Raw genomic sequence first — 15568 nt, 5'->3', positions numbered from 1 at the left:
TGCCTATTGCTATTTTTTCTGTATCCAACTCAGACTGAATCATCTGTGCTCTTGGTTCATGGGCTCTGAGTTCCAAAAGTTGCAGGTTACAAGAATGAAAATGTGGCACCTCCTGTAGTGTTTTACATGCTGAAATACAGGGGATAAATAGGGTTTTGACAGGGAAACATCTATTTTTTTCTTCCACTGAGCAAGGAGAGGACTAGGGGGAAAAAAAGGAACAATTTTATGGGAACTGAGGAGAGCACAAACAGCTCACTGGGGAAGAAGTGAGTGTTACTGGAGTGACTTATCAATGCTCATCTCCTGCCAATACAGGACAAGGAGCATATGGGATATGCTCACCTGATCCTAACATACATTGCCCGCTTAACGCTTCGGGAAAAGCAAAGAAACAGAACAACAGGAGTCAGTCATGTGAATTAACCAGCAATCAAGCCTTCAAGAACATTGAATGGTTTCAATTTACAATGTTATGGCAGACTAATAGTACATAAATTTGCAGATGCAGTCATTTTTGTACAGGTACACATACACATATTAAGCCAGGATACGATTACTTTACTATAAATGTAGTTCTTAACATAACATGGCAATTTCAGCTGGAGACTGGGAAATCAGTGTGCAAAAAAGCTGGAAGACTTAGAGGAAAGAAAAAGGAAAGAGGAAGTGAAAAGAAGGATGCTTACAACAAAGCACAAGCAATTCTCTCTCTTAAGTAGCAGCCTCAAACTCTTCTGTTTGAGCACAAGCTGCTGGAATGGCCCTTAAGTCTGATCTCCACGGGATACATCCAGCACTGCCTCCAGTGCCAAGCAACCTCCTCTTTCACCAAATTAACCATCACTTCTTTCTCTATTGCAACAAATCTGCAACTCTATTTGCTCTGGATTTACACTTAAAATTAAGGGGCAAATGATGAAATCAAAGGACCATCACTGTTATTGTCCCATCTGCAACACAGCAATACACAGAGGTTTCAGACTGAGATCAGTGCTGAGGCTGTATGTGCTCCACATCTCCAGGAACTGTCATCATCTTTTTCACCCTGCACATTCTTAGATCACTTTATTTTGCCAAAACTCAAAGCTCAGCCTTCTGGAACTCCTCTAAAATACACTGGTGACTTGGTACTCTCTCTGCATCCTTCCAAATCCTAATGCTTTCTTGCCAAGAAAAAAGTCCCTGCCTTTCTTGACACCTTTTTCAGAGAAATGTTTAACTCAGCTCTCTCCCTTTGCTTTCCTTTTCTACAGCAAAACCAGTCCAAAATAATTCCATGTCATTTTTTCCCATGGCTATCTGTGTTTAATTTCTTCTATTTATACTGCAGGTTCTGCTTGCTCCCACAGATCTTTCTCCCTTTTGGTCTGAGGGGTTTTTTTTGGGAGGTTTTGTCTTGGTTTCATAGCATTTAACCTTACAGTAGCCTACTTGTGTCACTCTGTCAAATGAGATCAAGCAAAGCTTTTTTGGCTATGCATATAAAAAACTAACCTGGTTTTTATGTTTCTGTGTCTCATGCCACAAATAGAGTGGATTTGTGACATCTCACGTTGGAGCTATTCCAACGTCGCTATTTTTACAGTCTCTTAAAACCAGAGCAACAGATACACATAGCAATCAGTCTTTGAGACCAGATTAAAATGGCTTTTATAATGGTTGATGCAGATTTGTAGTTTATTTGCACTACAGAGTAGTAAAACTGTTTAGCGCTGAAAGATGGCAGCACCTGTTTCTCAAAAAGAATTAAAAGATGTCTTAATATAGTCCAGAGTCAGACATTACTCCTAAGCAGTAATTCTGTAGGACAGGTCATGATATAATAAAAGAATTATGTGCTAGAAATGGTGCTGCTCAGCCTGAATTCACAGGCACTTCCCAACACAGGTAATTGTTCACACTCCAAAACAGCAAAACAATATGTGTCAGTATGGCTTAGCTTACTTACCAGGCAGATGTACTCTGAAAAGACACCAGGGGTGGGCTTAAAGCATCTCCTTTTAAAGTGTGTACTGTCTGTGATGTTCGGGGCTGGGGCTGAGTTTGAGGCTGTGTCTCTGGCTGAGGCTGTGTCTGTCTTGGGTCCTGAGCAGGGTTAATCCATCGTCTCTGTCCCTGTGTCATCCACTTTCCCTGGATTCCCCAGCGGGCCAGGTAAAATTTGCAAATGTCATAGTTCATTGAAGAGTAATATAAAAGGTCCAGTATCAGTAAGATCACCACAAAAAAGCCATAGATCCACACTCCTAACAGTGCGCTGTAGTTGCTGTGAAAGGAAGAAAAGGGACAACAAAAAAGTTCTCTCAGTAGTGGTCACTGTATTAGTTCATGAAGGTTGTTTGTTTCATTAATTATATATAGATGGCTGAAACAAAATCTTGTTCTAAGCACATGTCTTTTAAAATTAGTTATTTTTTCAATATGAATACTGCTATAGGCATGACTTTAAAAAACTAAGGCCACCTCTCTTACAAGGATTTTTATTTGTCCTTCTCATCTGTGTATAGGCTTTCCAGAGTGGCTGCTAAAGACCTCTTAATAAGCTGGTAATAAATTTAGGAAGGAAGAACATTGGCAAAATCGTGTTAGACAATGCATTTCACAGGAAGTACTCACTGAAATGTGTGTGTCAGTGTAGCTATAATGTGTATATATATATAAAGGCCATGAAAATTATATGGTGCAGAGAGCTGTAAAGCTGTGACAGGTGACTCAAGATACTAAAAGAAAGGGAGAGGAACAGGAGGAAAAGGTATAAGGGGTCAAAAATCTGGAAATCAAAAAGGGGAGGAAGTGCTAATACCCTGCTGGAGATGAAGTGTTATTAAAAGAAAAATGACTGTCAGGAGTAAATGCAGTTTGGATTGGAAACTGTGTGAGTGGGGAGGATGAGGTCAGAACTGAGAAGGAAAGAAATGTATAAAAATGAGATTGTTAGGTAGAAAGCAAAAAAAGGCTGATTTAGACCCATGAGCTGATATGGAAGTACATGTACTGGAGACTGTAAAACCAAGAGGAAGCTGAAGGGATGTCAGTAAAAAATGTCATTAGGAAGGCAGTCTCAGAGAAAAATTATATCAGAGTAATAGGTGGGCAACCCACATCTGCATGGAGCTGAACTCAAAACTGAACACACACTCAACCATGCTCTCCTTTCACAGCCAGTCAGAGAAACTTGGAGGGAATCATATTTTATCAGGACATTGATCACAATGGAAGTGCTGCAAGAAGAAAAGAAGGATGAGAAGACATTATACATGCAAGCCAGAAGGATATTTTGATATTTTAAAAATGTGGCCCCCAGCCTTGCTGGATCAAAAGATTTCAAGACTCTGCTTTGAACTTTCATTTCTATTTAAACTATTGTATGGCTCTTCCATTTTATACTTTAAAAAAATCAGGATTTGAAACAAGAAATCAGAATTTTACTTTCTGAGTTGCTGTCTGTCAGGACTTCAAGAGACTGATTCTTCCCTCCAGGGAATGATTTTTCCACTACACGGCTATAATGCCCTTACATTAAATGAGGCTCCATTTCAAATAACTAAGTAACAAGAAGAAGGTCCAAGTTATTAATGGCTCTCTTCCTGTATAACTTTTTGACTATACAAGCCTAGAATTAGAATTAAAAAAAAAAAAAAAAAGAAATCAGTAAATTTCCAGGAGGATTGGAAGTAGGCAAAATATAATGCTTCTGAAAACCCTTAACTCCAGGTTCTTTGCCTCTGCTGAAGACTTACACATGCAAGCCTAACTTCACACAACAGAGGGTAGACCTTAATGTAATGCACTAAAATCTGCAGTTCAGGCACTTGAAAGTAGAACAGGACCTGGTTAATTCAGGTTTCTCAGCAGTGCTGCTCTTGACTTCCAGTAAATTTATTCCTATCGGGGTGAACTCTTCTGTTTTCTGTTAATATTAAACAAACAGGGAAGTGAAGGCTGGAAAAGTCAGGATGGAATGCACTTGGACAAATCCCATTCTTGCTCATCATTAATGCCAAAAGGATCCATTTTGTATACAGGTGAGCTGTATTTGACCCACACTAAGAAAACATTTGTTTCGGCAACAAGGTGAGAGGCAGAAACCTCTTATCATGTTCCTTATCATGAACTCAAAAGAATTTGTTTGTATTTTAGGTATTTAATTTCATCCACCAAAATTTTGATTAGTGAAAATTAGAGCTATTTTGAGGGTTCCAATTAAAAGCAGTGCTTTTTTAATCATGCCAATATGTAAGTTACTCATCTACTCCTCCTAAATAACAGCTGTTCCTCACAAGTACAAAAAAGAAAGGCTGCTTCATATTAACTAACAATGGCACAACAGCACTATCAAAAGGGCCTTGTGAAAAATCACAAGCAAAAATAGTAAGTAGTATGTTCAGTACGCGGAAGGATATTCCATACTTGGATGTTTTCTGTTTCTCCAACTATTAAGGTGGTAGAAAACATTTTTTCTGATGGCTACTAATTTTAGTAAAATTTAAAACTGTCCTGCAAATCAAGATGTCCTCATTAGAAAACAATCAATCTTATTTACACAGAAAACCAGTAAGGCCAGAAACACAGAACTCGGAATCCAAAAACTTCTAGGACTTGCTCTCATTTCACTGACCTGAATGATTTAATTGTCAAAGTTTATTCTTGCAATCTGGTTCTCCTCTTCTTTTAGGCAGAAGTTCAAATTTTATCAAAAACCAAAGTGTGAACAGATTCCAAATTTGCTGAGATTCAAATTAAAGGGGTTTGTTCCATTACAGGGTTGATCAAGTTGCATCTATCCCATTCATTCACTTTTTGAGACAGATGACAAGCTGGTTATGGACTAGCCTATATCTTTTTAGTAGATTTTCTTGAGTTTTATGTGCAGCACATGAACAAAAAATAACTCATTTGGGAATTCAGGTTTGAAAAAAACCCAACAAATCTAAACAATTGTGGGCTGAATTCTGCAGCTGCAGAGTTTAAATGTGGGCACACGGTCACTGGAATGGTTTCTTCCCCTGTTCTCCCTAAAAGGAGCTGTTCCTTGGAGTAGTAACAGTAAGTGTTGCCCCTAGGAAATGCAAAGTTACATCCTGACTACTGAGGAGACCAGTGCAGTTTCTGCATCTACACTTTAAATGAGATTTCCCCCTGCCTTATTTTTCTTTTATAATTCTCTCCAGGCCTTTGTCCAATCCTGAATTTTCCTGAGGAATCTGTTACTGCTCTACCTAAGAGGTCTTCCCTGCCAAATTACATATTTTTGCAACAGTTGGTAGTGGGATTGATGTTTGGTTTGTTGTTTTTTTTTTTTCCCCCCTCATTCTTGTAAAGATGATGCTCTGAGTGGTATCTAAGCAAATAGTATTCAGTACCTGGAGAAAGATGGTGCTATGCTGTTCTCACATTGCTTGGAATGAGGTGTGCAAAAGCCATTCCACTCTGCAAAACTGGACTAAGAGATAAGGAAAAACATAGATACACCACAGACTACCAGAACACTGTTCCAGTATCAGATTAAGGACCCCTATCATAGCAGTACTGCTGATAATCCACCTAAACATGCACAACAGAAAACCTGACTCTGAAAACTCGATAAAAATAGTATTCACTTGAATCTAGTTTAAGAATAGTTAAACAATTTCTTAGATGGTTCTGAGGGAAAATACTTTGGATTACAGAGTTTTTCCTGTCTGTTAGACATAGCTTGTATTTCTATATTTAATACTAAATGAATCATTCACATTCAAAAAGATTATAGACTGATTAATCTGCATGGTTACAAGGATATAATACTCTCATCTTTTGCTCTTAAAAAAACATAGAAATATTGTGTTACAGTAATGGAAAAACGTAAATAAACATGGTTATATTTGCACTGTGGGACTGGTGAAGACAAACGTGCCTTTTCAGCTGTGCCATAACAAAGAAGTCACAAGTCACTTCATTAACTTTTTCCCCCAACTGTGTTATAAAACCAGAAATTTGTTTTGGTGATCACAAGAATGGCTAAGGGGAAAAATAAACCAAATAATAATACTGAAATAAACCAAGCAATAATATTGAATCAGTCTTCCCTGAAAACTATAATCCTTTTTTTCAGTTCATTGCTATTCCCATATCTTATTCTCCCCAGCCACAGTACAATTTCATCAGAATTTTTTTCAGTGGTGTGTGAAATTAGATCTAAACAAAGAGCTGACTTTGTCACTGTAAACTGAACCCTGGATGCATCAGAATCCAAATTATCGTGTACATTAAATAAAGTCAGAGTATTAAGTAAGAAGCTTTTTGCAATGTTTTTAATGTAGGCATGTAGGGTTCACTTCTTCCTGCTCCTTCTAAAAATACCAGGAAGTTTTCTACCAAAGTTACTGAGCTCAGGGTGAGGAGATCTCTCTCCTGTCTGCCTCACTCCATTGGTGGAGTTTTACGTAGGAAGCAGCATCTCTTCATTTTCCTGGTCCTGACAGATTTATCAGAAGTGATGTTTGAGGAACAAGGCAATACCAGTGCCATTCCTGAGCTTCTCTACGCTACAGCTCCAGAGGCTTTTTATTGTATCCAGTATGATGTCACACACCTTTGCCAAAGTTCACACACAGCTGATGTCCCCAGGAAATCCTGGACTGGGTGGTAAATAGTCTGCAGGTGGTTCTCAACCACAAATCTTACCAACAAAAACTACACGGGTACCTCTTTCACCATCACAGCTGAATAAGGTGACTTTTAAAAAACAGTTCTACATGGAAACTAATATAATACCTTTTGCTCTAAATACTTTTATCGAAATAAATGCTGTAGTTCACAGAACATCAAACTCCTTTTTTTTCCAAACTGCTCACATACACAACAGCCCTGTGATACGATGAGCCCTGGATTTATTTCTCTGGTGGTGTGTGCACATGTGCAGGTGCACTGTGTCCCAGGGCATCTTTTGCAGTCAGCCTGGATCTGTTCCTCTGCCTTGGAAAGGGGCTGGTTGCCCTCCACATTCCAGGTTGCTGGTGAAAGGAAGGGCAGAAGAGCCTTACCTGAGTAAGCTCTGGTCATGACTACACGGAGTAGCTGCTGAGACACTGAGAAAAGCCTGAAGCACTGTCTTTGTGCTTGACTGAACTGCCTTTGATGGTACCATCCTGACCTCTGTGAGACAGGGTGGTCAGCACTGCTGGTGCAGGGTTTACAGAACACCAGGGGAATAAAACAAGTTTGCTGTGTGCAGGACAAAGACCTGGAAAAGCGTGGGGGCAGCAGCCACATGAGGCCATTCCTGAGGCTCTTTTTACCACTCTAATTGTGCAGCAGATTCTGGTTCTGTCTGTGACTACCTGCAGAGCCCTTATGCTCTGAGAGTCCTGTGAGAACCTCTCTGACATCCAGGGCTGCTGAGGGAGCAGGGTCAGCCCAGTACTCAAAGGGGCAGCATATCCTGGTTTTTTAGCATGTGCACAGTACAACAGTACACATTGTGTGGGAGCACTGGGGCTATAAACTCTGCCAGGTTGCCTGGAGCTATTTATGTGCCAGAACTGGGGAGCTCCAGGTGAGGGTGCTGCCAGTTGCTGGATTGTCTGGACTGCACAAAAGGTGGAGAAAGTGGATGGTCTTTAATCGACTTGGTACTACAGTATCTTCCTAGTGTTCTGCGTGATCTGTTCTCATCATGATGTTCCCAGGTGCACTACAAAGTCAAGGCAAATTTCACCTGAAGGACATAACTGCACATAAAGTAACGAGACAGTATAGATCCACATTAATTTAAAGCTATCTTATTAAGGGTCTAGTCTATTTTTGTCCATCTTTGTGGGTGATTGACACTTAACACCTGTAAATTTAGAGAATGCAACTTCTACATCTATGCAAGACTGAGATTTCTCTGGGCAGGTCTATGTGAGGAGTGGTTGTTAGGGAAGGCAGTGCTTTGCTGGCTCCACAAGCTGAGCACAGCTGCACACAGTGAGTTAGACCAGCCAGCATCAGTATTCCAGCATCATTGTCTCCTAACAGCCCTGCACCTGCTTCCATAGGGATGAATACAACACCCCAACTGACTGGCACCACAGGAAACACCAAAATCCCTGCTGCAAACAGAAATCCATACACTGTGATTCCTCTTGTCTTTAATCTGCCCCTTCCTTGTCCTGGAGGGGCTGAATACCAGGATAAAATGACAGGGAAAGCAGATTGACCGGAATTCAGCCTTGGGGATTACGCCAAGGGAAATCACGGCAGATTAGGGTGGCCAGGATGTCAAATACTAAATAGGAAACTGACCCCAAGTGAAGATTTTGTCCCAGTAAATAGGCAATCAGTAAGAAAGATCTACTTGCTACTTCCTAGTTCTTTATAAAAAAAACCTTACTGATGTTTTTCTTGGGGGACAGCCCTCAGCATAACACGGAAGTATCCCAGGTAACAGGCAAGGAGACCACACAGTGTTGGTATAAAAGCAAATATGTTCTGTTCCCCAAGGCCAGTGATTTGCTACAAGAGATTTAGATCCAAAAACATCAGGGATTCCAAATAATGCATTTGGGTTGATACGGAAAATGTCAACTCACTCCCTCTCTCACCTACGAACAGCTCTGGGATTTATTTTTACTGACGCACATTTAAACATAGTTTGGATCAAATTAGGGTCAGGGAAGAGACTTTTCTAACTTTTGTGTGTAACCTTTTATTTGTCACATTTATATGCAACTTTTACTCTCCTTGCAATGTTTACAGCCCACGTCAAAGCAAAGAAAGCAAAGCTGAAATATTATTTCTTTTAGGAGCCCTGCAACAACAAAAAACCTTTTAGTAATGGTTTTCTGTATATGCAATTATTCTAATTGCTTCCATCAGTAAGTGCACCTCAGACTATGTTATTAGACCAGGAACAGTTTGGTGAAGAGTATGTTAAAACTCATTTACTTACTTATGCATATATCCATCTGCATTCCCTGTTAAGTTCATCTGCATAACAGTCTGAAATTCTGTCTCATTGCAGCAATATTTAAACACTGTGTTGTTATGGTGACAGCAAAAGATGTAAGATTTGTTGTCAGAGAGACGGGGGCAGTGAAAACCAAAGTGGTAGCGACCTTTGTAGTCCGTGTACGGCTCGCAGACCCGAAAATGCGCGGACAGCACTGTAAAACAAAAACAACATTGGCTTTGTCAGTCACTTCTGTTATCTGGATGTTATCAACTCTCAGTTTTCAAGGCTAAACAATTGTTGGTTGGTTTTTGAAAAACATTAATATTTCAGAACTTTCAATGTTATAACATTTAGTACTTAAAAGGTAATAATGTTCAGACTTCTGCAGTATTTTGAATTTTGTTGTTTCTATGTTTCTGATTACCATTGTTTGTTTTTTTAAGGGAAGGGAAAAAATGCCCTCCACTTTAAGAGGAACAGAAGTAGTTAGGGAAATGTTTTCATGCTGCTGTTCTAAATATAGGGATATCCATAACACACAACAACATTCATGTTTGATTCTCCTGGGACGACTTAATAAAAACAAAAAGTCTATGTAGAAACGGCAATAAAAGTTTGATGGCACTTGGTTTACTGTTCCTGATATCTTTTCTTCTTCTCTAAAGGTCAACCTCTGATCAGGAATATTTTATCAGAAACAGTCATTACAAACAGCATTACAAATCCGAACAACTCTGAATTGTAAATAGAACTACTAAAGTACAGGTGCTCCTGGGAGTTCTTATGTTTCTGCTTTAAGAAGTTCTCATGTAACATGTTTATTACAGCTCTGAGAACATTTTTCTTTTTTACACTGATTTCAGCATCACTTTCACTTGGGGAAAAAAGAAGCTGTCCATAGATATACTTTTATCATCTTAGTTTCCCTGAGTTTTTCAATTGTGCAGAGAGGCAGGATAGAGATCCCTTCCAAAATGGCCATAAGCAACCACATGCAGCTTCCTGAAAGCCTTTTAGGAGACACTATTTGGTTCCACATTCACAGTTTTTGTCATGGTAGGCCTTACAGCGTCACTCAAGGGTACATGTACCCCACAGACACCCCAAAAGGCTTAAGCTCTGAGGGAAGTGAAATGTAGAAGTAGCGTCTGAATCCTCCTAGCAGCAAAATGTTTTTCCTTTGCAGAACTGAGGCTCAGCAATGCTGTGGGCAGCTGCAGTTCATAAGGTTACACTAATTAATAAATGCTATGTCACTTTGGACTGACAGAATTAACCCTTGTAATTTGGTGCATGAGTTTTCTGTCAGTTTACCAGTCCAAGAGGTTACACATGATGACTTGCATGGATTTAGCTGAACTGCGCTGTATCCCTCTGCACAGAGCCCCTGTTAATCTGCAATTGCATCTGTGCACCTTATCTGTCTAACTCTCCTTTTTTTCTACCTTGCTTGAAAAACAAAAGCCTATTCCTAACACTTTTGTTTGTCAATTTTATAAAATATATTAATTTCAAGACAAATTTTAAGGATTATGACAGTGAAGATCACTTCTTTATTTGTGTGTAGAGAGAGAGCCTAGAAAAACACCCCAAAGTATTAAACTAACAACAAGGTAATTTGTACTGCTCTTTGAGTCAAGAAAGCCCACTGTAAACATTTACGTATGCACACACATAGCTGGCATCTCTACTTTCATGAAAGAAGAAATCATTTTTGTAGATTAATTCAGCCAGGAACTGAAAGTGCTAGAAGAAAGCCATTTCTAAAGGAATACATATATTGAGAAAAATAATTACCTACCTGTTCTTGCCCTACCTGGGAAAAACATGTGTTTAGACACAGGTTTTCAACATCCTCTGCAACTCTTGTAACAAATCTGCATGTTCAAATTCTGTCACAAAATCCACAAAGGATGTAATTGCATAGAGATGAGTTTGTTTGAACAAGTGCTTTGCTGCACCCCTCCTTAATTAACACAGCAATAATGAAAGTGTGCCAGGTTGGATTATGTTGTGAAAAACCTCAATGTTTGCAGTTGGAAGGGACCTCTGGAGGTTATCTCATGCAAATCCTCTGCTCAGGCAGGGCCACCTGCAGCCTGTTGCCCAGAACCGCATCCAAATGGCTTTTCAGTACGTCCAAGGATGGAGACTCCACATCCTCCACGAGCAACCCATGGCAGTGCTCAGTCCCCCTCACAGTGAAAAAGCATTTCTTGATGTTTGGAGGGAGCCTTCTGGGTTGCAGTTTGTGCCCACGGCCTCTGGTCCTGTCACTACCCCTCAGAGGTTAAGCTTGCTCGTCACTGCCAAGTGCTTTATTTAACTGCACATGTGGAAGCGTCCCCTGATCCCTATGTGGTCCTTTGCACTTTTTAAAAAGAAAACAATCGCCAAACTTCTCTGAGAATGAAAACATCATTACAGAAGGAAGGGAGAACTAAGATAACATCAGGTCCTAAGCAAATCCTTAAATAGCAAAATGTGTTGGTGATGAAATAAATGCATGATGTGGGACTGAATCACATTCTCAACTCGGAAGTCAGTGTGTGGTAGGTTACCCCTGCTGGGCAGCTGACACCACACAGCTGGTTGCTCACTCCCCCCTCCAGTGGGATGGGCCAGGAAATCAGAAGAGCAAAGAGAAAATTCAAGGGTTGAGATAAACACTGTATAATAAATAAGAAAAAACTTCACAACACCATCAACAACAAAAAACAAAGCACAAGTGATGCTAAAACAATCACTTGCTACCAGCAGACTGGTGGCCAGCCAGTCCATGAGCAATTTCTGGATAAACTCCCACCCCAGTTTTATTGCTGAGCATCCACCCTGTGGTATAGAAACCACCTTGGCCAGTCTGGGTCAGCAGTGCCAGCCTGTCACCAGCCACAAGAGCGGTGTGATACCAGCAGTGCTTTGGTCACCAGCCTAAAACACAGCCTTGACCCCATCCCAGCCAGACCTAGCACACAGTGAAAACACTTCATCAATTTATTGTAATCTGTGTAATTTCAATTGCTGTCTTTGTTTCTCTGTGGATCAGAGAGCCAATAAAAAAAGTGGGATTTATTTTCTTCCAAGTATTTTCTTTCTGAAAATAACTTTGCTTAAATCCCCAGCTTCAAAGGACCTTATTTCTATAGAAATACTTCAGATAAAAGTATTGTACCTGGAAAAGCCTTAAGTTGTCTGTTGCAAAGGTGCAGCTGTGTCTGAAGTGGAGTTGCAAGTGCAATTCTCATGCTATTTTTGAAAACTGCTATTGAACAGTTGATACAGATGCTCCTCTCTCTGTTCCAACTGATTTCAAGAGAATAGTCTGTCATGCTTCATCATCACAAGACTTGCCTACTTTACCTTAAAAACAACACAGCCAGGAAACATCAAACTGTTTCTTCCCTATCTGGTCGCAGTTAGAGATCTGCCTAATGCACATTTTTAATTTAGATACTAAATTTTTAAAGCCCCAAGACTCTCCGAATGGCTGGTGTTTATGAGCTTTCCATATGGAACCACAGAAATATTCATAAGTATGCATTTTACCACATGTTAACTTGCAGTATGGATGTTCATTTCCTACTTCAAAGAAAAAAATGCTGTAATGTGCAAATAATCTGACAATTTTTGCTTGTTAATGTAAGTCTTGTTGTCATCACCAATTTTATAAATATGTTTCAATCTTTTAAATGAATAAGCATCAACATTTGCAAAGCCAGTCTAAGAGTTAGTGGTCAGAAAGTCATTCTTCCAGCATGACTGCATGGTGCTCCTCCCTTTATTATGCATTCCTTGTATGCCCAGTACAACCAGTAAGTGTTCACAACCCCTAAAATGTCATTGTGATCTTGCTAGCACTCAAATAAAATACCTCAAGTTTCAGTATTCTCAACCCAGAAACTGATTACTAAGATTGTGAATCTTAGTATACCAAAGACTTGGAAGCAAAGCAAGATCTTACAGATGGAAGCCTGTAAATCTGGGGCACTTGGAGGAAGTCTTGCCATTAGATTTGCATTTCAGCTCAGGTTAAAAATGATGTTCCTATCATTCCAGTGATGTTCTTATCATTCCAGTGAGAGTAGCATCCTTTTTTTCCTCCCCCTGTCCTTCCCTACATAAAGCCAGTACTTCTTCTTTATGGAAACTGATCTGTCTTGGACAGAAAAATTACATTGGCTGGCTGAAAAATAATAATAAATTTCCTCCTGCAAAATGTGTTGTGGGTTACCAATGACCTAAACCCATTCCTACAGATGACAGTGGCAAAATTCCACAAGGAGGGAGCAGAGTTTGGCTGGCATGAAAGGCTTGTGATGATTTCAAATTAAGCCTGGACTCTACATGCTAATAATGGCCATCAGATGATAAAATTCCAATAGCCAAGGAGTAACATAATGATAAGAAACACATTTACAAAGCCGACAGTTATCAACGATAATAAATAAATTATGTAAGAAGTAAAAGCTGTGTGTAATTGGTTTCAAATAAAAACATTGCACTTCAGAGGCAGTACTCTTAAGAGAGAGAGAAAAAAATCATAACAGTAGTATTGTATCTGGGTTTGAGGGAATACACCAGTGGTTGAACACAGCTGTTTGCATACACAGTGCAACCAGAGTGCCCCACTCAACTCCAGCATAAACATTCCTATCATCTTGAGGAAATGGGTTGGAAGAGTGGGATCTCAGGACAGTTCTAGTAGAAGTCCCCTATAAAGAGTGGCAAAGGTATGAAACCTTAAAAATCAACAGAAGAGGCTGGAGCAGCTGGAAAGTTTTGTGATGTTTGACCCCTGTTTGATCACTTCATTGAAGACTTTTTGGTAACTGACTTCATTCCTACACCAGGGAGGTAGATTTTTGAAATTTCTTTAGCCTAGAAGACAACAAAGAAGCACCTCCAGCCCCTGTGCCTGATCCCAGTCCATCAGAAGAGGAGGGCAGTTCCATAATTAGGAATGTAGTGCCAAACATGGGGATGTCATGGGAAGGGCTCTAAAGGAAAAGAACAATTTAACATGAACAGAGGAGTGGTCTAATTGATGATATTGTAACACTATTAGCAAAAAGGCTGTGTCAGAGCTAAATAATGAGCTATCATTAGCAAGAATCAGCTTGAACACTGCAAACAAGTGATGAGACTGTGGGCAACAAAACACATGCTTGAACTGACTGGTGAGGATATGAATATTAATGTTTTATGAATATTAAAGACCTAGACTGAGTAGTAACAATTTTGGCTGGAGCACAAGGATACTTTAAGAAACATGGTGCCTGGTAAAGTTTTTACTGTGGTGGCTGGGGATGCAATGTACTACAAGGGAATAAGGTGCAGTGATTGAAAAAAAAGAAGTCTTTTTGTACTAAAAACTGCTTCAAGAATGGAGGATAAAAGAGATTGAACTGCAAGTTAAACACCTGTAGGACCAAATCTACTTAGACTGAGAACCTTTTCAAATTGTATTTTAAACATTCAATCACAATTACAGAAAACCCTAATGCCATAAATAACTTCTGAAGAACAAATACAACCAATAATCAGAGCACTCAGCTGATTCTCAGTCTAACAGCTGGCACATTTCCACACACACCTTTTTCTGTGTGCTAATAGCAAACATCTAGAGCAGAACTACCAAGCATCAGGAGAAACATCTCTGTTCCAGTCAATTCTTTAGATTCAGGAAAATTACATGGATTGCAAGTTCAATCCTTCAGATTCTCTGGTGTGCACGTAGAAAAACACACAACTGGAACCTGACTTGCTCTGCTTCCACTGAATGGTTACTTGGCAAAATGGATATATTTTGTGGTGTTAGAGAAATTATTCTTTTCTTTTAGGTGAGCTGAAAAAATAGCATATCAAAAGAAATTAAGCTACTCTTTCAACTTTCCAGTCTGCTTTCTTCTTAAAGTGGATTTTCAATTCCATTTCAAATTCCAGCTTCCAGTTCTTAACTAGATGACCTTGAAAGTCCCTTCCAGCCCTAACCATTCTGTGATTTATTTATTATGCAATTAACAATCATTTGATCTTGTATGTTTTGTAAGAAGACGGTATTAAATTGCAACTATATTTTCCCTGTGGCACACATCAGCACAAGATAAATTACGCAAGTTACCTGCTGACAGGAGTAATGAGAGCAGAACCATCAGCACATTCAAGGACTGTTGACCACAACTTGTCATCGTTGGCTTTCATTGGTCCATTAGAGAATTACCTGTGGGACAAGATGCAACATTGTGATTAAGTGTCTGCTTCATCTCCTCTCGTCGTTCAAATAGTCACTTCCCCACAAAACTTTGGTAAAATGAGATGGCTTCAAACAGTAGGAAAAATATCATACTTTTTTCTGGACTTACAAGTGAAATAAATTCTCCTTTCTATGGTTAAAATTCCTTTCTCATTTCACCATGGATATATACAGCTGTTTACATACTTTTCATTAACCCAGAGTAGAGATGAATCATATGAAGTCTTTACTGAATATTCATACGTCCCCTGTAACCTGCATCCAGCAGAACTGTGCTTTACTTTCACAAGAACAGGCTATTGTATTATATGTGTAGGGGCTGGAAAGGAATAAACAACAGAAAAATAAATTGGCTGCTTTGAAAGTCAATCTGTTTTACCCCATTAGAGGGTGCAGTC

At 39.5% G+C, this 15568-nt stretch overlaps 1 protein-coding gene across 1 annotated transcript; it reads right to left on the bottom strand.

The window, feature by feature from the left end:
- Positions 1-1947: 1947 nt before the first annotated feature.
- On the bottom strand, positions 1948-15105 carry SHISAL1 (shisa like 1; the record flags this gene model as incomplete). Its single annotated transcript, XM_082280456.1, has 3 exons — positions 1948-2269; positions 8915-9128; positions 15039-15105. The coding sequence occupies 3 exons, from the start codon at positions 15103-15105 to the stop codon at positions 1948-1950; spliced, it is 603 nt and encodes a 200-aa protein (XP_082136582.1).
- Between the last annotated feature and the right edge of the window lie 463 nt (positions 15106-15568).

Source organism: Coloeus monedula (genome assembly GCF_965178545.1).
Source record: "Coloeus monedula genome assembly, chromosome: 4".
In the NCBI taxonomy this organism is placed as follows: Eukaryota; Metazoa; Chordata; class Aves; order Passeriformes; family Corvidae; genus Coloeus; species Coloeus monedula.
The sequence above is the reverse complement of the archived record's forward strand: the minus strand, read 5'-3'. Positions and strand labels throughout refer to the sequence as shown.